At 46.9% G+C, this 21,996-nt stretch overlaps 1 protein-coding gene and 1 pseudogene across 3 annotated transcripts in view; both read right to left on the bottom strand.

Moving 5' to 3' along the window:
* The window catches only part of rnf111 (ring finger protein 111), a 38,350-nt gene extending 22,149 nt beyond the window's left edge, over positions 1 to 16,201 (bottom strand). For 2 of the 3 annotated variants that reach the window (XM_061222557.1, XM_061222559.1), the window contains exons 1-3: positions 15,505 to 16,201; positions 8,595 to 9,587; positions 3,909 to 4,035 (exon numbers count right to left, since the gene is read on the bottom strand). In XM_061222557.1, the coding sequence (XP_061078541.1) occupies positions 3,909 to 4,035; positions 8,595 to 9,504 (1,037 nt within the window). In that variant the 5' untranslated portion in view covers positions 9,505 to 9,587; positions 15,505 to 16,201. The remainder of the gene's footprint in view (positions 1 to 3,908; positions 4,036 to 8,594; positions 9,588 to 15,504) is intronic. The other variant, XM_061222558.1, reaches the window with a different exon arrangement.
* LOC133111930 (ubiquitin carboxyl-terminal hydrolase MINDY-2-like) overlaps positions 9,553 to 21,996 on the bottom strand; it is a 31,270-nt pseudogene continuing 18,826 nt past the window's right edge.

Here is a 21,996-nt window from a genome sequence, read left to right as displayed (position 1 = left end):
ACTCAAGAGATTTAATGTGGGTTTTCTGTGAGTACTTCAAAGTATAGCCCAAATAAAAGCATGTATAACAAATGCTACATCTCCATATCTCACTCACCTCCTCCTCCTCCTCCTCCTCCTCCTCCTCTCCCTTCTCTCCTTCTCCTTCTCTTTTTTGAATCTCTCTAAAACCGCAAACAAAGGCTCTTTCAGTGGAAAAACCTCCACAGCTCATCCTGGTGACCTCTGCCCCTCACCATCCCCAGTCTTGGCCAGGCTACGGTCAGGGGTGCCCAGGTCACGGTCTCCTGTGAGTAGGGTCACCTCTGAGAGGTGGGCGCTGGGGAAACCACAGTCCTCTGTGCTGGACCACAAGGCACTCCCCTCAATTACAAGAACTGCCCACCAATAAGACGCGTCCCTCTGCCACCCTCCACAAACACCCTTCCCTTCTTTATGCTGTTCTTTTCAGACACTTTCCCATTTTCCTCCCGATGTTTCATTTAACGGGAGCAGCCCGACCTTGCTCGGCTGCCTACCTGAACTGGTTCCACTATTAATACATTTTGACCTTGGCGAGGTTAGTGCTCTGGCAGAGGAAACCATACGTACTTTGATCTGCACAGTGCACCTACCGGAGTGCTGGGTTTTACAATCGCTGTGTTCCTGCGCTGCTAATCTGCGCTTCCCTGTGGCTTCTTCCAGAGCGGACAAGTAATGAGCAATCCTGTCGGCAGCAGGTCCACATTATAAAAATTGAATTAAATCATAAAAAATGTAAACTAATTTAAATTTTTAATTAAAACTCACTGCCACTCTACACGTCATTTTGAGGCCAATGCATTCCTTTAAGCGGCGCCTGTATTTCCACTGGTGGATGGGGTGTGAATAGACTGAAATTGGAATGGAGTCAGAGAGAGAGAGAGAGAGAGAAAGAAAGAGAAAGCGAGAGATACACTGAGAGATGGACAAGGTTGGGCATATTAGTTACCGATATCAATCCAGAAATACATTACCCATAATTCACCTGGGCTTGTCAGGCACAGCCAAGCGACTCCCCCTGAAGTGTCCACCTTCACTACACCCCCCCCCCCCCCCCCCCCTACAGAGCCTCATCACTCCATGTTTACATCTGAGCCTGCAGCACAAACCTAAACACCAGGCAACTGTTTTCCAAGGTCACCACCCAACCAAGCCGCAGTGACTATGGCCTATCCATTCAAAAAGCTACGCGAGAACACCTTTATTCCTTATTTAAATTCATTCGTTTTTTGAATCAGAAGTACATTTAGTACAATCAGAAGCCCCCCCCCCCCCCCCCACCAGGAACATCCATACCATTTACCCATTAGATGTCCAGAGATATCCTTCCAGCAACCAGGCCATACAGTCCATTACACCGGTCTGTGTAGCCAAACAAGCGAATGTGAACACCAGGGCCGCCCACGTCAGAGTAAGTCACAGACGCGTGTGATATGGAGCAAAATGGCAGAGAGCCAAAATCAGTCACTCTAACCTCAGAAGTAATTGTTCAAATAAATCATTTAGACTATGGAACGGGTTTGTTTTTGGAAACACAGTTAATCATGCAACAGCACAGAAACATGCAGGGTAGAAGTAGTGAGCCACGCGTACTCCCTGATATCCCTCCCCACTGCCCTGTGAAAACAGCACTGACTGTAAACACCACAGATGTTTCTGGAAGCTTCTCCGTCTGCCAGCCTCTGAGCTGAGGCACAATTTGGGGAGTCAGTGTAAACTGGCCACAGTGTAGGACACTCATGTGCCCGAAAACCAGTGGGGTACAATGAGGCTTTGGGAAAAGGACACTCCTTATCCAACCTTGTGTCCCAAACTCTGTGGGGTACGGATGTGATGGGGCTTTGGGTCAGGGACACTGCCCTAAACACCGAATCATCGGGAACGACGACAAAATTCTAAAGTGAAACAGCCACTCACGTTTCTATTGCAAGAATCAGTAGCTTTGGGCTACAGCACCAGGTCTCAACAAAGAACAAAAATAATAAATAAAAACAGCAGATGTCACCAATTACAGTCCAGAGAACCCCAAGAAAAGCAGGTGCAGCAGGGTGTGCGTAGGAGAGGACCGAGGCACACCTGTGGAGCGGCCAGGGCACCTCCCTGCACTAAAGGAGGAGTGCTGTGAGCGACGGGCGATGCGTCAGCCAGCGCAGAGCCATTAACCCGGGGCTGGCAGAGTGAGCGCTGGCACGGGCTGGCCAGCCCCTCCACTGCAGCGCTGTAATGGAGTCAAGCCGGCGGAAATGATTGAGACGCACGTGCCAAGGCACCTCAATAACGATTAAAGCCAAAGTGGGGAAAGAGTGGGAGAGAGGAGGGAGTGGGTGTGGGAGAGAGGAGGGGTGTGGGAGAGAGGAGGGGGTGGGAGAGGTGGGTGTGGGAGAGAGGAGGGTGTGGGAGAGAGGTGGGTGTGGGAGAGAGGTGGGTGTGGGAGAGAGGTGGGTGTGGGAGAGAGGTGGGTGTGGGAGAGAGGTGGGTGTGGGAGAGAGGAAGGTGTGGGAGAGAGGAGGGTGTGGGAGAGAGGAGGGTGTGGGAGAGGAGGGGTGTGGGAGAGAGGAAGGTGTGGGAGAGGTGGGTGTGGGAGAGAGGAGGGGTGTGGGAGAGAGGAGGGGTGTGGGAGCAGGGGTGTGGGAGAGAGGAGGGGAGAGTTAAAATGAAAAGGTAAAGTAGGATGAGAGTGACTGAAGGATCACAGGCAACACAGCACAGCAGCGTCTCTCGTCACACAGGAAGCGGTGACGGGCGGAGCGGTCGGGGCGGGGGAGGAGCTCAGCGCCGCTCTGACACACCCGTCACGCTCAGATCAGACGCGCCACGCTCCAGAGACCCATCCTCACAGACCCACGCTGGCCTGAGAGCGCACCACACAGGCAGGGAAAAAACACAACACCCAGCAGCTTCACACTAAAGCTGCGAACAGCTGGCGCGCTTGACGCAAGACGTCCTCAATAAGCACAAACAAAGCCACAGAGAAGCACATCCACTCGGGTTAGAGTTGGTGTTGCTGACTTAATTTTAGGAAAGACTAGTTATTTACATGACAAGTTCACCATCACTTAGCAGAAACTGAATGACTATAATGCTCTGCCTGCTCTTTATTAAATGCACCCATTGACAAAATGGGTATAAATGACATTTAGAAACAATTTGTAAAACAAGGAGGCACAAAATGGCAATTTTTCATGGAAGATTTGTGAAGAAGCCTGTCTTGGGCCTGGAACATGCAGAGCTTTCTCTCAAAATAAACAGCTAAAGTGACAACTGTAAACAGCTGCAGAATGCTAATGCGCTTTAGCGCTAATGTGCAACCCGCCAGTTTCTCCAGGCTCTGAGGAACACAAGCTGGGCGACACTGGCACCCAGTGGACCGCCGCTTTCCCAGAAGGCCGAGGGGCACACAGGGTACCCTCACCTGAACTGGAGGAAAAGCAGGGCAGGATTCAGAGAGCCTGCGCCCAGGTACCACGCCACAGCAGCTGATCCCAGCCACACCGACAAGGCCCCGATTCCAGAGCCAGGGCACACCGAAACGGGCCAGTCTGAGAAGCAGGCAGGACACCACCGCTACAATCGGTAAACATCTGGCTTCATCCAAGCAACGCTCAACAAGAGCGAATGTCAACCAGCAGCTGAGGGGGAATGGGGATCTGGGAGAACTTGCTTCTGCAGCGCACAAACCTCAGCAGTTCTTGTCGAAGTTATTACCATTTCAGACAAACTACTGTCCAGAATTTCTTCCAGCTCTCTCTAAATGTCTAGCAGTCTCAGATCAGTAATGTTGCTTGAGTTAAGGCAGTCATTTCTCAACCGAAGCAGCCAAACAGGAGAGGATCCTCCTGGACTGCAGCCCTAAATGTTCTGAATATTCGGGACGGTGCGGGGCTGACCTGAAGGCGTCGCCCACGGTGACGATCTCCACCTCACTGTCGGTGGAGGTGACGTTGATCTCCTCATTGGCTGGGAGGGAGGGAGCGGGCGTGGCCTCGATCACCACCACGTCTTCATCCAGGGCACCTGCACAAAGGGGAAAACAAACAAACACACACACACACACACGGTTATAGTGACTGACTGTGTGCCACAGGGTGTTTGCTGGCAGCCGAACAACAGACACCAACAGGGTTCAGGAGGCAGAGGTCCATGCACTTACTTTAGCAGACTATTTATAACACAATTTCAAATCTTCCTCCTAGTCTTTATTTTTCTCCTACTGTTGCGAGATCCCCAATAATCACAGCGGGGACTTAGCTCACTGGGCCGGCCACTGAAAGCAGTGTTTTTCCTCACAGCAGGTGAGCTGCCTCATGTGGAGGGAGAGGGAGAATGAAGACTCACCCCTCAGTACAAAGCAGAGTTCCCCAAACAAAATCCCTCTTCATTGCTTTTGCCACAAGCTTTGAACCAATCCCACTGAACACAGTGGAATACAGAGCCCTGAGCACTGTGTGATAACCCCCCAGTTCTTTCATGGGTTCTCCATTTTAGCATTCAATAGAGAACACTAAGCAGGGCTTGGCAAGAATAGCACTGCTCTGTACACAAGCAGCCTGGCCTTTTTCATGTATTCATTAAGTACATTACTGGATCATACTTACAATGAAGCCGGACGAAAGGCATTCATTAGCACATTCATTGCGCTGGCGGATATTCACATTGCCGTCAATTTCTAGAATGTTCCCCCAGTGAATAACAAGATTACCGTACTTAGGTTGAGGGGGAAAATGAAGGGAGTGGAGCTTTTAATGCCCTGCATGTCTGTGTGGAAAAACACCCTCCATTAATACAGGCTACCTGAGTGAGAAGTGTTACAGGGCTGAGACTGCAGCCACGGACAGAACAATGCTCGTGTGATACAGGAAGGGAAGCCTGTCGTTTCACTGCCACAAGTGGAACTGTGTGGGTCATGTGACTCAGCACACCTGAAGCAAGCAGGGGAGCTAAACACCGTGAGGTCACTGAGGCCGATCAACAATCGCTTCTTTAAAAATCACCCTGCATTTCCTGAAGTTATGGAAATTTGTGTTCAAAAACAGACTCGGAGCTGGGAGGAAAGGCACCAGTGGTGCTCCTGTGGTCCTGACTCCAGACACCAGCTCTAAAGAATCTGAACAGGGAACCTTCTGACCGGTGACCTGCAATCTCACAGATTCTGAAAAGCATTACATTATTAGCCAGTGAATGAGTCCGCTAGAATCACTGCGTTTAATTAGACCCTCACTGATGTAAGATCATAGATATTCACCAGAAGTCATTAACTTTGCTTCATTTACGAAGCACATGCCAAGACATTTGGAGAACTTATCAAATCAGTGTCAACCTGGCTCAGGACACGTGAAGTTCATAATTTTCCTTCTTCATTCGCCCATTAATTATAATAAAGCTTCATATGAATTATGTCACCCTGTGATGGACTGGCGACCTGTCCAGGGTGTATTCCTGCCTTTCGCCCAATGTATGCTGGGATTGGCTCCAGCCCCCTTGCGACCCTGTTCAGGATAAGCGGGTTCAGATAATGGATGGCTGGATGGGATGAATTATGTCTGGTACATGCAATATTCAGCAAGCAGCAGCTCTGATTAGCACAACAAACTATTATGTGATGACACTCATCTCACAATCAGGCACACAAGTTTGTGCGTGCTAGGGTGAGAAAGAGAGTGATTTGCAGAGACACTCTACCTAAATTAAATTCAACAAAAGCCTCAAGTGGCGCAAGACTAAATGTGACTTGGGGAAACGAGAGCAAAATCCCTCCAGTTCTCCTTCTAAGGGGACTTCAATATTCACAAAACACACCGAACACAGCGGCTCTCCTGGAGACACTGAGAATGTCAGTTGCCAGTTGTAACTGCTTAATGCACACTTAAAACGCAGTTAACATGAAAAATATGGCATGAATATACTGTGAATACATGATGCAAGTAATAAAGGTTCACTTCTCATTTAGCCCTGAAAAACATCTCAGAAAAAGGGGAGAAGATGCCCATCCCATTGGCAACACTGACAGTTGCAAAACAAAACACTAACAGGACGACACAAAACCACAAGGAAAACAAAAGGCACGAAAGGTGCAAGTCATCTAATGTCTAATACGCTGTTTTAATCCTTCACTTCCCGTTCGTCATTCAGACAAAATCCCTCACTTCCTGTTTCTCTTGCAATAAAAAGCCTCGACTTCCTGCTTCTCCTAATGGCGTAATCCTTGATTTCCCATTTCTCTTACAGGTGTTAATTCTTTGCTCTCTGTTATGAGCAAAAACACCATTCTTAGCCAACTGACTTTCAAAGTAAAGTGCTTCCCGCAGTGAAGATCTCTATCTCTCTGGTATTTTTCTTTCATGTGTAAGGAGAGTTAATCTTGTTTCTCTTGCCTGAGTGCTTAAGTATCCCACTTATGAACCAAAACTAAGCTGGTGGTTGTAGATTAACGGTTGCATTGGTCTTAAACACGGATCTCAAACTCAAATCCAAGGGGGCTGCTGTCTGCTGGTTTTTTGTGTGTTCCTGCACTGAAGCACTGAATTTAAGTCACTGAATGGCTAAAAAGCCAGCATGCCTTGTTTAAATGGTTGAAGGCTTAAATTGACTGCTGATTGAAAGGAAATCACAAAAACTAGCAGAAATTGCAACAGTCTTGGGCTGGAGTTTGAGACCCCAGGACTAAAGAAACCCCTTCAGCCACACCTCAATAAATATCAGACCCAGCCTCAATTCAGGAAGTACAGCTCCCCAACCCCAGAAAATAACTCACACACAAGAGCTGCTTAGCTTATATGTGAATGTGCTACCCAACTCCTTCATTTAGCAATGGGCCAGTGCTCAAAATGATGGTGCACCCTGCAGTAGAACTCCTTGCCTTGGTTTCAGTGTTTGTTTGTGTTGCAGTGACTGTGGGACTGTGGGAGCACAATGCTGAGCCAATGGGCTGAGCCACACATGGTTACAGTGCAGAGTTAACCTGCATGTGTCTGAGCACAGTGAGGATGCAGAAAGTGCCCAGTCACACTGGGACACATGAGTATTTAAACTGTGTCTGAGCACAGTGAGAGGGCACAGAGAGAGAGGGGGCACAGTGAGAGAGAGGGAGAGCACAGTGAGAGAGAGAGGGCACAGTGAGAGAGAGAGAGAGAGAGAGGGCACAGTGAGAGAGAGAGAGGGCACAGTGAGAGAGAGAGAGGGTACAGTGAGAGAGAGTGAGAGAGAGAGAGAGAGAGAGAGAGCACAGTGTGTGTGTGAGAGAGAGAGAGAGAGAGAGAGAGAGAGAGAGAGGGCACAGTGAGAGAGAGAGAGAGAGAGAGAGAGAGAGAGAGAGAGAGAGAGAGAGAGGGCACAGTGAGAGAGAGAGAGAGAGAGAGAGAGAGAGGGCACAGTGAGAGAGAGAGAGAGAGAGAGAGAGAGAGAGAGAGAGAGGGCACAGTGAGAGAGAGAGGGCACAGTGAGAGAGAGAGAGGGCACAGTGAGAGAGAGAGAGAGGGCACATTGAGAGAGAGAGAGGGCACAGTGAGAGCACAGTGAGAGAGAGAGGGCAGAGAGAGGGCACAGTGAGAGAGAGAGAGGGCACAGTGAGAGAGAGAGGGCAGAGAGAGGGCACAGTGAGAGAGAGGGCACAGTGAGAGAGAGAGAGAGGGCACAGTGAGAGAGAGAGAGAGAGGGCACAGTGAGAGAGAGAGAGAGAGAGGGTACAGTGAGAGAGAGAGAGAGAGAGAGAGAGAGAGAGAGAGAGGGCACAGTGTGTGTGAGAGAGAGAGAGAGAGAGAGAGAGAGAGGGGGCATAGTGAGAGAGAGAGAGAGAGAGAGAGAGAGAGAGGGCACAGTGAGAGAATGAGAGAGAGGGCACAGTGAGAGAGAGAGAGAGGGCACAGTGAGAGAGAGAGAGGGCACAGTGAGAGCACAGTGAGAGAGAGAGAGGGCAGAGAGAGGGCACAGTGAGAGAATGAGAGAGAGGGCACAGTGAGAGAGAGAGAGGGCACAGTGAGAGAGAAAGAGGGCACAGTGAGAGAGAGAGGGCAGAGAGAGGGCACAGTGAGAGAGAGAGGGCAGAGAGAGGGCACAGTGAGAGAGAGGGCACAGTGGGAGAGAGAGAGAGGGCACAGTGAGAGAGAGGGCACAGTGGGAGAGAGAGGGCACAGTGAGAGAGAGAGGGCAGAGAGAGGGCACAGTGAGAGAGAGGGCACAGTGGGAGAGAGAGGGCACAGTGAGAGAGAGAGGGCACAGTGAGAGAGAGAGAGGGCACAGTGAGAGAGAGAGAGGGCACAGTGAGAGAGAGAGAGGGCACAGTGAGAGAGAGGGCACAGTGGGAGAGAGAGGGCACAGTGAGAGAGAGAGGGCACAGTGAGAGAGAGAGAGGGCACAGTGAGAGAGAGAGAGGGCACAGTGAGAGAGAGAGGGCAGAGAGAGGGCACAGTGAGGGCACAGTGAGGGCACAGTGAGAGAGGGCACAGTGAGAGAGAGAGGGCAGAGAGAGGGCACAGTGAGAGAGAGAGGGCAGAGAGAGGGCACAGAGAGAGAGAGAGGGCAGAGAGAGGGTACAGTGAGGGCACAGTGAGAGAGGGCACAGTGAGAGTTGAACGTACCTGTGCTCACAGCGGCGCTGCCGGGCTGGCTGCTGCTGCTGCTGATGTCCACGTACAGCTCGTCGTCTCCCTCGCTGGAGGACGGGGAGGAGGAGTCGGTGCTCAGCTCCTCGCTGGAGCTGCTGGTGCTGTGGAGGAGGGCGTACTTCCTGCGGGCGATGACCTCGCGCTTCCTGCGCTGCAGCTGCAGCCGCTCCTTCTGTTTCTGAGTCCGCTGCACGCCCGGGGCCCCCGCGGCCCCCGCCCCCGCCACCGCCTTCACCGAGCGCTTCCTGTGCAGGGGCCGGCGGCCCGCCAGGCAGGGCCGCTTCAGCAGCACCGCCTCCGCCTCCGGCCGCGCCCACCTGTGCACCCGGCCCACCGGAGTCCGGGCCAGAACCGGCCGCGGCCCCGCCCCGGCCCCGCCCCCGTCCCCCGTGGACCCCGCCCTGCGCTGGAGCTCCGCCCCCGCCGCCGCCCCGCCCCCGTCCTCGGAGCTGAGCGTGTCCGAGTCTCCGAAGTGCAGGCTGGAGGAGGGCGAGGAGACGCAGTCGCTGAGCGAGGAGTCCAGCCGCTGCTCCTCCTCGCTGGGCTCCTCCAGGAGCCCGGCCCTGTGGCGCGAGGGGGCCAGGGGCCCCCCGCTGACCCGGCCCTCTTTCAGCGCTCGCGCCGAGGGCCCCGCCTGCTGGCTCTTGCGCTTCTTGCGCCCGGGGTGGCCCCTGTCCGCGTCCCTGCGGGCCCCGGGGCCCGGCTCCCTCAGGGGCCGGTGGCGGGGCTCGGCGCAGAGGGGCACGAACTCGCTGCCCACCTTCCCCATCACGTCCACGCCGGCCGCAAAGCTCTTGGCGGCTTCCATGGGCTCTGGGCTGGCCAGCGCCCCCTTCAGGTGCTCGTGTCTGTGCGGGGCGTTAGAGGGCACCTCGCTCTTCATCCTGGCTGCCCCTCCGCGAAGCTGCACTCGGGACGGCTGTCCTGGCTCCTAGGGGTCCATCGGCCCCACAACCCGCCGTCCGTCTGAGGGAGAGGGTGAGAGGGGGAGAGGGGGATGAGAAGCGGATTGAAACAGAGAGCTCAGCGGGTATTTAAGAGGGTCTCACTCAGTCCTGGCTGCGAGAGTAGGGGAACTAAAACATCTTTATTATAATAACGTGCGTGAACGTTTCAACAGCGCATCCGGTACCATGGCTTCTCCAGCAAAAACAGCCTTTAACACTTACAGCCAGCAACACTCACAATCCACTCAGAACCATCTACAAAGCAGGGTCGTAATCCATGAAATGACCCCAGCATCAAGCCTGGAAGGTCCAGCACAACAAAAGCAGGACACCCTGAGAGCCAGGAGGAGCTGCTATAGGGCCCAATAGTCCAGGAGAGGAGCCGAGGCAGCGAATGCAGCCTTTACGCCACCGCAAACGTCACTCTGTCCCTCAGCTTCTCAGTGCTGCTATGGAAAAAGAAACAATGGCAGATGATTGTACTTACTGGCAGAAACGCCATTCATCCAGCAAGCCTCCCCACTTCCAGTAATACAACCGCGATGGGAAACGCCAAGAAAAGTTTGCTCAGAGTGAGTCGTGGAGGACAAAAAACACTGCCCTGTGTCCAGTGAACAGCGGGTCATCCTATTAGCACCAACATTACTCACGCTCCTAACCTTTCACAGAGCTGTGCGTCATGAGGAGTCTGAAAATGCCCTGCTTAACTTTGATATTAATCAAACATCTTTTGTGTTATTGCAAGGGCAGGCAGCCCTTAATAATACCAGTAATAGTGGAATGAGTGATAAAACAGAATGGACATGTGCACAGTGACACTGTTACACACGGTAACTCACTCTAAATGTTGTATGAATGTTGAACAGAGCTATTCCTGAATTGGAACCACAGAGAACAGCACAAGGACATTCCAAACAGCACAGAATCAGAACTACAGTGTTCAGCCAAGGACAACAACACAGACCTCATACGCTCAGGGGACGAGGCAGATTAGAAACGCTATTGGCTATGGGTGCACCCAGTGAGGAGAAGATGAAAACCCCCTGCATTCATTTCTCCTCTCAGCACCCTCCCTGATTCCCTCCATCCTCCATCTCTCACTCTTCTCCTGACTGTTCCCCCTCACTTGCTGTGCTACAGAATTAGGCCCTCCTTCTCCCCTCCTTACTAAAACACTCCCAAATGGCAATACCACTCCTCCCTTCCCCCCCCTTTCAGACAGTCCTCCCTAAATGGAGGGAGAGAGAATCTCTCACGCTTCAGCAGAGTCACCTCAAGCCCCTGCATCTCCCGTCTTATGAATTATGAAAGTGGCCATCTGTTTATAGGCCATCAGCTGCACTCATTAGCCTACTTCTCCGGTGCGCTGGAGTGGTGTTGAATGTACACACAGCTGTGTGAGCGGGGTGTGTGAGATTTTGGGACGTGGGCCTTGCAGAACCTCAGCCCGGGAGATGGGAGAGGCCGGCATTCTCGCCCATGGTGAGCTGTAGGTTGAGCTGAAACTGATTCTTCAAATTCACAGCACAGAAAATAAGTGCTCTTTCTGATGACCAAAGCAACATGCACGTTCATCTTTGATGAACAATTCTGGATGATTACGACAATTACGTTTTTATCTTTAAAATTCCCCATCACCAAGCTGAGACAGGCAGGCTTGATGCGACAGACGAACCCGATTCTCTCTTTTAAAGTGCAGCGCACCTCGGGAACCACAAACCGACGTGCTTCAAACTAAAACTGCCCGATGTGCACACCCACCCTTCCCAAGCCTCTACAAAAACACAGAAAAAGAAACATGGGCTCCCGCTCCCACCTGGTATCAGAGGAAATAACCCTCGCTGCCTCATATTATCGAAACGCTGCAATACAGCCTGGGCTGCTACACTGACACGCAGTAGGAGACTGCCTACTCATATAACACAACACCAGGGGCCTTCATATGCAGAGAACAGGACTCATTCTCATATACATCTCTCTAAATAACATCAGAGGCTGCAGTCGTGTTCATTGGTCAGCACGCACGCCAGCCTCAGCCCTTTCATTAGTGTTGCTAATGTATGCAGCCCATGTAAACGGCAGCATACCAGAGGCAGGAAAAAACCAGCCCAGCTGAATGCTAAGCTCGCACTGGAATGCCACAGACTGCAAACATAGGGCCTGGGGCGGGGCCCCGCCCCCAGACCCTCCCCCCCACTGGCTGTGGCCTGCCTGAGACGGGGCGGGGCTTCGCAGACACCCAACCACCCCCCCTCTCCCGGCTCCCTGGGCCTGAGATCAGCATGGGGGAGTCATCCCCCCCAATCTGCAGCCCCACAACAGATTCTGCACACTACTGAGAACCCCACTCCCACCCTCCCCCACCCAAAAAAAAGAAGCAATATTCCTCCACACAGACTGATGAGTATTTAATTGCTCTCATAAGATAAAGATGTCATGGTAGCCATTCACTCAAGACAGGGCATATTCAAAGATTTTTAAAACATCTCTGTCTGGAAACAGCTTCTTACTTCATTTCTGGAGGAGTGAGACTTTGCAGAATTACAAAGACAGACCACTCCAGCAACTGAACCTTCAATTCTAATGGTTTAAAACATCCTTTGACTGGCATGGGGCCCTAAAGCTTGACATTTTTCAGCATGCTCCATTAAAAGCTTAAATTAAATATGTTCATTTTGGAACCGTAGATAATTAATATAGGTTGATTTGTTTCAGCTTTAAATCAAACATTTTGTGTTTGTAATACAATTCCCATCAAGCAGCTCAGACATCACAGACAAAGACTGCAATGCATTGTGGGAGTTTGAGGCTGTTGTGCACATCATCTCTAAAGACAAAAGAATGGAACGGTTTAAAACAGAGGAAACATCAATTAACACCTACTTGCTTGACTGCCGTGGAGATGTACCTGCACAAGAATCTATGATTTTGAAAGTGCAAAGACAATGACAAGTGACCCAGAGCCTGAATTCCCATGTACGAGACTGGACTTCTCTCCAACCACATAATCAGGAGGAATGTGTCTAACTTTTAGGAGCACCATCGTATAAAGCATGGCATTACATATATTATGTTCTGGGTGCATGTACTATCATTACCTGCAGGTAGTAAATGTATACATTTGTTGGGTTCATTTTCTACCTACCCCCTCAATAAAGGACCGCTTCCTTGTTTGTAGCACAGCTGGCTTAGCATATAGCCTAGCTCACAGCTCTCTTGTAACAGGGCTGACTCAGCCACACAGACAGAAGGTAGTGCAGGTGAGGCAGCACGGTGTGTGTGTGTGTGTGTGTGTGTGTAAGTGTGAGTGTGTGTGTAGGGGGGGTGTTGGGCTTCAGGCAGTGGGGAGGATTGAGAGCCCCATCCCCCTAAGGTGCAGAGGTAGAGGTCCCATCGGGGAGCTCCAGCCGCAACCCAAGCTGCTCTGTGTCCCCTAATCCCAGCGTTGGGCCACAGCGGCACAGAGCAGCCACACATCAAGTGACAGAGGCCTCGGTGGGGAACAGCAGATCGGCATCGCAGCAATGCAATGCGATGAAAGAGACAGAAATACCAGAGACTGCACAAAAGAGCAATGCCCCGTTCAACCGGCAAAACACTCATGCATGACACCACGAATGTTAAGTAATATGAGAAATTCACATTTTGATTTAATCAGCGGAAGTGCACATGGATATCCCCATAAAAAAGCACTGCTGAGGGGAAAAAAAAAAAAAAACCTGAAACAATTAAATTCTTCCTATTGATGCCAACATCACTCTCTTGCAGTGCGACACCATTTCGCAATATGGCAGTCCTCTAGGTTTCGAATGTTGTCATAGTTACCAGGAATGTGTATGAATTCAGAACAGGTTCTATTTCAGGCTGCTAGTCTTCTAGTGAACCAAGTGACATTTCTGCTCTTTCAGCTTCCAACAAATGATGGTGTACTTTCAGTCATTTCACAGTTGCCCAGAGGAAAGCTAATGTGTGTTTAACCAAATAATCCTCTTTGACTTCGATGGGGGTGGTAAAATGTGATTTCTTAATAGGTATGCAGTAGGGTGAAGACAGTCAGTTTGAAGACGTGTGCTTGTCTGCGATACAAGCCTTCTGACGGCAAAACCTAAAATGTCCCCAGTGAGCTAAACGTGTTCCCTGGAAGATAAAGGATCATAGTCATAGTTGCCCATTCATCTAGTACCTGTGATGTCCAGTCATTACAGACAGGGAAAGACACAGTCACCACACACATTTCATTCCAGACGTAATTTACAATGCACAGAGGGAAAACTATTTTCAGGTGTCAAAGCAAATGACATGTCAAGAAAACTTAACCACCCAGCAAGGTAAAACCAGATGTGAATGGCACTACTTCTACAGTCCAGTCCGTAAGTATTTGGACAGAAGTACAATTTCTGTTCTTTTGCATACGTTTTATTTGTATTATGGCTTCTCTTACTTTCATTGGAATAACTCTGGTCTTGACGTTGACAACCCCCAATAACAGACTCCAAATTCAACCAAAAGCATAGAATCAATACTAGATACTCAAAGCTCTTACACCTGTACTAAGCTAGCGACTGAATACACCTGACAAATACGAAACAGCCGAGAATCCAGCTGTCCAATTACTTATGGTCCCTTAAATTGGGAGGACTACGGATAATAACGGATGCAATAATTCCTACATGGATACTTAGGGACTGCACTTTATATGTTTTTCCAGCTGCAACAGTAGCAACTGCTGACCCAGTTGAGTTAGATCATGAATCTACCAAGTCTACGAGCTGGTTTGCAAAGAAACACAAAATCGATCATTTAATCTAGCTCACATTAAATAAGTAACCTCAGTTTTCAAACAAGGAACCCTATTAGGTAGCCATTTAGACACACAGTCCTCTTTCGAAACAGAACCAACACAAGTCCTCGTCGCTACCCTTAGTCACCAAAGTGCAAACCAATCTAGTTTGCCAGCAAACCTACGTGTGTATATTATAAGAGCATCTTTTCCACACAGACCAACCCTGAGTTCTGAATCTGAAACAAACAGAATAACGTTAGCTAGCCAGGTGCTGGTTAGTTGGTTAACAGGGGACAAGTTGGTTTTTGTTTTGATTTTTATTTCCTTATTTTACCTCTAAAGCTGATCGTTACCAGTTAACCAGCGGGGGGGGGGGGAAATACCAAAATAACACTTTTTTGTACATTGTACCATCCATATTACGCATTTAGCTAGCTAACAACGAATATATACAAAAGTAATAACACTCGCTAGCTCATGGTCGTCATATCTAGCAAGGAAACAGAAATAGACCAGCAAGGTAGTTTATGGGGCATCATATTTAGCTAGCCTAGTTGCCTAGTATCAGAAATGTCCTAACTTAAGGAAAAGTGTCATTGAACGCTAAAATTGCATAGCTATGGGTAGCCACACCTTTGGTTAATCCATTAGTGGTAGCTAGTCATCTTAACTTACATGAAAGAAGAGAAAGAAGGAAGTTATCTTTAATATCTAGCTAGCTAACATAGTTAATCAGTAACTAACGTTATTGCTAACATTAAATAACTAGCTAAGAGTGTTGTAGGTACATTTAGCTAACTGCCTAGGTAGATAATAGAGTCAAGACTGGTTTTGTTCTTTATACCATTTACATACTAGCTAGTTAGCTAGCTAACAAACTCGCCGGTTTGTTGAAGTACCTTGTACTAATTCCTTCTGTCTGCTTCCACGTTAACATTAAGACAGACCAAGCCATGGGCTGGATGAGAAACCATTTGAAACGAGCCCAATTAGAAGCAGAACGTTAGCTTCACAATCAGCTAGCTAACGTTAGCCTATTGAGCTAACGTTAACTATTCACATCAACAAAAGCCAGAGAGCTAGCTAGCAAGGCAGTCTGCTCGCTACTAGCTAGCCAGCTAATATTTTAAACATGAAAAGTGGACTAACTTACCCGAAAAGCAAGACCTGACACGACAGTATTCTTATGTTCCTCCGTTTTCAATTAAAATCCTTTGTTAGCAGACCAAGTAGGCGAATTAACTGAAAAGGGGGGCGCTAAGTGATACTAGCTACAACGTCAACAGCCGGGTTGTGAAACTGACAACACAAAACCAAAGGCCCGATGCTAGCTTGCTAGCTAGAGCTAGCAAAACCTAACAGTGGATGGAGGAAGAGTCGCAGACGGCAGCGAGTTGGCTGGCTTGCTCGCTAACCTTGTAAAAATGATTATGTCGTATTTTTCCTTTTCTGTCGCGAACTAAACAGCTTAATAATTATTCTCAGAAGTGAGTCTTCATCTGTTTTTCAAATGGCTAAAGCAGAAATTCCTGTCCGTTTGTCATTTGGGCCCGTGGTGAAGTCCCCATTCCTGCCTCATCGCGGCGTCTGCTGTTGTTTATCCAGGCAGATTTCTCTCTCTCTCTCTCGACTGATCTGTTTTCCGAAAATCCCCAGAGCCTCGCACACCGCTCACCACTTAAGAGAATACATTCTATGTAGTCCTCCTGGTGTAGACTAAGTTCCGGTTTTACGCATAATATAACAATATGAAGAGTTCCGGCTATGAAACGTCATAGGTTACTTCAATGAAAGAGTGGCGCTTTTAACGAACAGTATGGAGCATACGTCTCGTCGGTGAAGCAGCTTTTTCATCGCTGCTGAAAGGGTTTTGCGACATTGGATGGGTCCTTGACGACTTTCAGTTACTTTCTTGTCGGCGACTAAACCTGCCATATTGTGCCCACTAGTGGTGATGTATTAAAACTGCAAACCTATCCCAAACAAAATTGCCGAGACAGTCTCTCATAGCACGCTCTCCTGTATTTAATGAGCCCTGGCCATTTCAGATGTCCATGTTCTAGAAGACTATGTATATTTTATATGGCACTAATGTCTCTTTTAAATAATGGGGGCCTTAGAACAGTTTGTATTGCTGATCCATGGATAAATTCAGGAGTACAGGGTGGTCTGTAGCGTAGTGGTTAAGGTACATGACGGGACCCACAAGGTTGGTGGTTCGATCCCGGTGTAGCCACAATAAGATCCACACAGCCGTTGGGCCCTTGAGCAAGGCCCTTAACCCTGCATTGCTCCAGGGGAGGATTGTCTCCAGCTAATCAACTGTACATCGCTCTGGATAAGGGCGTCTGCCAAATGCTATTAATGTAATGTCATGATCAGAATCTATATTTTAAAAAAACATGTAATTGAGGAATTGCCTGTGTGCATGTAGTGAGTTACTGTTGGGTTACAGTGGAAAAACAGTCTTGAAGTAGGAATGTGTTATTGGTCAATGGTGTCAAATGGCAATATAGAAAAGATAAAACCACTCACAAGTGGTTGTGACTATATTTTAAAAGGAGGGTGCAGCCCTGGAAGGCCACATTGTCTGCTGGCTTTTGGTGTGTTTCAGCAGTGTCTTTGCTTGGCTAAATAGACCACACATCTTGTTCTCAAAGCATTAGTTGGCTGCTGATTGAATGGAAAGCAGAAATGCCTGCAGACACTGCAGTCCTCCAGGACACCCGTTAAAAACTTTGTGCACAAACTATTTTAATAAAAGGGTCCCATTTCTACAGTAAAGCTTCATACACGTTCTCCAATATTAGATGAAATTAAAATGATAACAGGTATAGTTGGGTGAAAGCCATGCTGGAAATAGCAAATGTTATTGGATTGATGAGATGTACAGAGACTACATCAACAGACTGATTCACTGGGGACTCCATTTTCACTTGATTAATGCAATGCAGGACTAGTTGTAACACAAAATATGTGGGAAATGAAAGTAAAATATGAAGGGCTGGTTTCACACACATAAGCCTAATTCTTGACTAAATTAAAGTTTCTCCATATAAAACTCAATTTAGTCCAGGGTGAAGCTTAATCTGTGCCTGTGAAACAGGCCTGAAAAGTTTCTACGCAAGCACACCGTTATCATACAACCCTTTAATAGCACAAATAGCCAGAGATATGAGATGGGAGTTATGAATGCCGAAAGAAAACTAAAAAGCAATACTGTTGTTATATAGGTATTTTAATGTCATCAGGCTAAATGTCCATCGTCAAAGGCATTTTAATAACAAACTGAAAATGCAGGAGATATATCAGAAGAAAAAAAAACCAAGAATGACCAGCATCTAAATTGTTTTGACATGTTGTAACAGAGACTACATAAATTATTTGGTCACATATAAACACATTTTAATCACAACGGAGCTGACATTTCATTATGTCCCAGGCATGCCACATTTGAATATTTTACTTTGTTAATAGTGAACCAGCATTGCTTAGAGGGCAGAAAGGCATACACAGGTGAGATAAACGAAGAAGCATGGGATTGCTGATAGCCAAATGTGAAATATTATCATTATTTTAATCAATACAACCAGTATTGAGGAGGAGAAGGAAATAAAAATAAAAAGAAGAACTAAGGTTGAATTCAAACCAGATTATCTGTTATAAAATGTTAACAACTCATCATTACTTGGGTTGGATACAACAAAAACACACTGCATTCATGCAAATATTGTATTAAGATTTTTTTTTTAAAAGCATAAAGTTTTACATTTCTTTGCCCAACAACGGTCACATAAATAAAACACAAGGTTTGCAACTACTTTGGAAACTGCTCATAACCTTTCCTTCTGACTCACTCACTTCCTTAACAGCTCAAATCTCAGTCCTTATGGGATCCCATTTAGTAGTTAGGGTTTCCATCAATACCTGTACAATTCAAATGGTTTGGCCTCCATTAAAGCCTACCCACCTACCATAGTGAATTTCAACTGACTTCATTCCACTGTCAGAGTACTAATGGTACCAATTCCACTACATTGTTCCTCCAAAGGGTTTTTTTTCCTTATAAATACAAGTTATGATTTGTATTGCTTTTCTTAAGCATACACAAGTGGCTGTGTAAAAAGAGAGAGCCGCTGAAGGATCAACTTTGCAGCCAGAAACTCCCCAAGCTCTTGCAAAAAAAACGTAAGCAGTACAAAAATATTAAACCGCAAAAAGTTAATGTGCATTATACAGGAAACGGTGGTGAGTGCAGTAAATCTTTCTATCAATTTGTACCCAACACCCCAAATACCACCATATACAGAACCTCACACTCAGCCGATATTTCAGAGTCTGTCTTAACCGTTTAAATCCTATAAACCAGACTGCTTTAAGGAACACAAATAAAATAATTGGCACAATACAAGTGCTACTGAGAACAATTTTCCGCCCATTCCTATTAAAAACTGCACAATTATAAATTCCACCAATCATTTTTAAAGAAATGATGTTAAAATATTACTCCTTTTTCAAATTAAAGCAGTAAAAGTACTGAAGCAATGCATGACTATTTATTTCTTTTTTTTCCTTTGTCATGAAACAGAGGTAGCTAGAAGAGGTATAGTGGATTGTGGCTGTTTGTTGCAATTGCCTTAAGATTTTTTTTTTTTACACTGTATACACTTTTAACACACATATACAAAAGTATCAAGCATTTCAGTCTTTGAGTACATATTTACCAAAAGGACAAGTAACGTGTCTCTCGTACACTTTAAGGGCAGTTTCAATGACGATAGAAAAACAAGATTCATTTATACAAGAGCATTGCAGGCAATGCAGGCTAAATGTTGTGCTTGTTCACAAAAGCCTTTAAGAGGGGCCACCTCAAACATCAACAATTAATAATGAAAAGATTTTTTTAAAAGCAGCTCAATACATACACATCTTTGTAACATTTATATTTTGTGCTTATGGCCTGAACGTCAATGGCAGTCATGCAACTGGGAAGTGAGTTTACAGGCTTTTAAACTCAAGATGGTAAAATAAAAATAGTTAGTAATCAGTTTCCTCATTAAGTGCTGCAATATTTACAAAACAGACTTCTGAACATTGTTTTCTTGCACCATTTTGCTGCGTTTAAAATCCAAATACAAGGATGCAATAAAGAGCTAAAAAAAAAAAAACCTTTGTGTTCTATGAACAGGGAATTTTAAAACTCCAGATGTTGTCATCTTCATCAAAACCAATGGTGTTACTTGCACGTGCAGTAAAAACTCAGAATCAGTATACATTATATATAGTTTGTAGTCTGTGAAACAACACCATGAATTTTCCTCAGTCCTGATATTTTTATACGCGATCAGAAATGAGGTCTTCCATTTCCCAGATCCCGAGGGGAGTCCATCACTGCAGTCATTAATATTGCAAAGCAGTCTCTACACCAGAGCTGAACATAAGGCTCTGAGCCAAGGGGAAGACGTATGGCTCCTATGGAAGACTGACTGCTCAAAAATTATAAAAAGAAAAGAACACACAAATTAACAATGAGTAAATTATCATATCATGCAATTCCCTGGCATTTAGATTTTCATGAACAACCTTCGGCATGAAAACACACATACAAGAATACACAGACATCATCTGAAGCAAAAATCAACGTTTACCAAACATGTGTAGAAACAGATGACCTATATCACTTACACACATATGCACGTGCACGTACACGTACACGTACACGTCTGTGTATACACACACACACACACATTTACAATAAATTCTCATGGTACAACTAAAGAATAAATATCATCAGGGATATGCAGGTGAGTAGACAAGGACACGGTCATCTGTAAAGGTCTGAGTGTGCTTACAAAGCCTATGCTAAAGTCTACAGATTGTCTCACTCAGCCGACACATCTATTTTCAGATTTTACAAAAGATCCTGTAATGTAAGGCTTTTAATTAGTTTGTTTGCCCAAGGCCCAGTTACATAAGAAACAGGTAATGCCAGAGTAGTTTCCCATGCATCGAAGTCTCTACATAGAACATACTAAAAATAAATGTCTCTGTCAAGGCATTCAGTTGGAATGTATAGACCAAGAACAGCTCTAGAAGTGGCAGTGCCAGCTAAGGAATTAGACACAGCCATTTACTTTTTTTCTGCCTAAATTAAAAACCATAAATTTGATTTCAGAAAATGAAACAACAGGAGAATGTTAATGAAACCAAGCCAGAGTTGGAAAAACTTTCAGAACCAAACCAAGCCCAAACTAATTAGTGTCATCTTACACAGCTTGTCCTGCCAAAACATCTATAGTCACCAATGTCCTTAAGGCAAAGCATCAAAAGCCATCTCTCTTGCGAAAATATACATCACAAACAAGTTCTCTAATACCAAGCTTTCCTTTCCACAAATGAGCGCTGCCAAGCTATGTACATGTGCAATGAGATTGTGTGATTGCTGAGGTGAAACTGCCTTCTTTAGAAACAGTGTCATTAACTTCAAGGCATGTCGATGCAGGACACAGACATACACAGAACTTAATCTCACACAATATCTGAGCCACACGCCTGTCCAAGTAAAACCCAGAACAAATAGTTGATTTTAAACTTGGCAAGGACAATAGCCCTTATGAGGTTGCTACGTGTCTGATTCGACCTTTCTGAGCACATGCTGTAACTGTACAGCGGCCTAAGTTCACAGAGCCTATAGTGTCAGGTGAATGCTAGAGAAGGCACCCAAGAGTCGTCATCCTGTCAAGTGAAAAATCGTGGAGCAGAATGGCAATTCACATGCCGAGTTAATGAGCCTGGTAACAGTCAATTAAAAGGGGCAAAATCTAAAAATCAGGCCCACCATTTCCAATGGAAACATTTTGGGAGGGAACGTGAAATAAGATGGACACAATGGCAACAAGATGGCAGCGCAAAGTTGTAAAGCTAATTTAACTGTGGGGAGACAATTTATTTGTGGTGACGTACCACATCAAACAACTGAAGCGGGATAATCGGGTGACTTGCTAGTAACGATGGGTCAGTAACTGAACGTTACCTCTGAGCAATCCAGTGAGGAACGATAGAGGTAGATGCTGCTCGTCATGAAAGTAGCATAAAACTACGGCAGCGAGACATGCTATCAATCCTCAATTTCAACAGCATGGACGTTATTTCTGAGCGGACTTCAACAATCGGCAGTTCCCAAAACACGCAATGTGGCAGATATACTCTGAATAAAGAAGTGTGAATGCGCTAGTGTGTGTTCTGAGGCTGAAGGCAAACCTGGATCAGGCTGGTCTCAGAGGCCGTGTGGTTGGGTTTAACGCCCATGCAGAGGCACAGGACGCAGCAGCAGACTGGGAGACAACAGTACACCTTCCCCCCTCTGGGGTGACATCACCGACAGTTGAAGAAGGACGTGACAGTTCTTGGGGCCAAGGTTTTTTTTGTAAGCGATGCACCTTCAGTTAAGGTCGCGCATTGGCGATAAAAACAAAACTCCTGCGCGGAGCTAGAAACGTGTAAACGTACGCAGAGAACCTTTTTTTAAAAAAACTGGTGGAAGAAAAAAAGCACAGCAGTCCAGCGATCTGCTCAACGCAACAACTGTACCGCCAACACTCGAGAAGTGCGGACGAGCGTGTGTCTGAGTGTGTAAGTGCGTCGC

This window comes from Conger conger, chromosome 15 (assembly GCF_963514075.1).
Source record: "Conger conger chromosome 15, fConCon1.1, whole genome shotgun sequence".
In the NCBI taxonomy this organism is placed as follows: domain Eukaryota; kingdom Metazoa; phylum Chordata; class Actinopteri; order Anguilliformes; family Congridae; genus Conger; species Conger conger.
The sequence above is the reverse complement of the archived record's forward strand: the minus strand, read 5'-3'. Positions and strand labels throughout refer to the sequence as shown.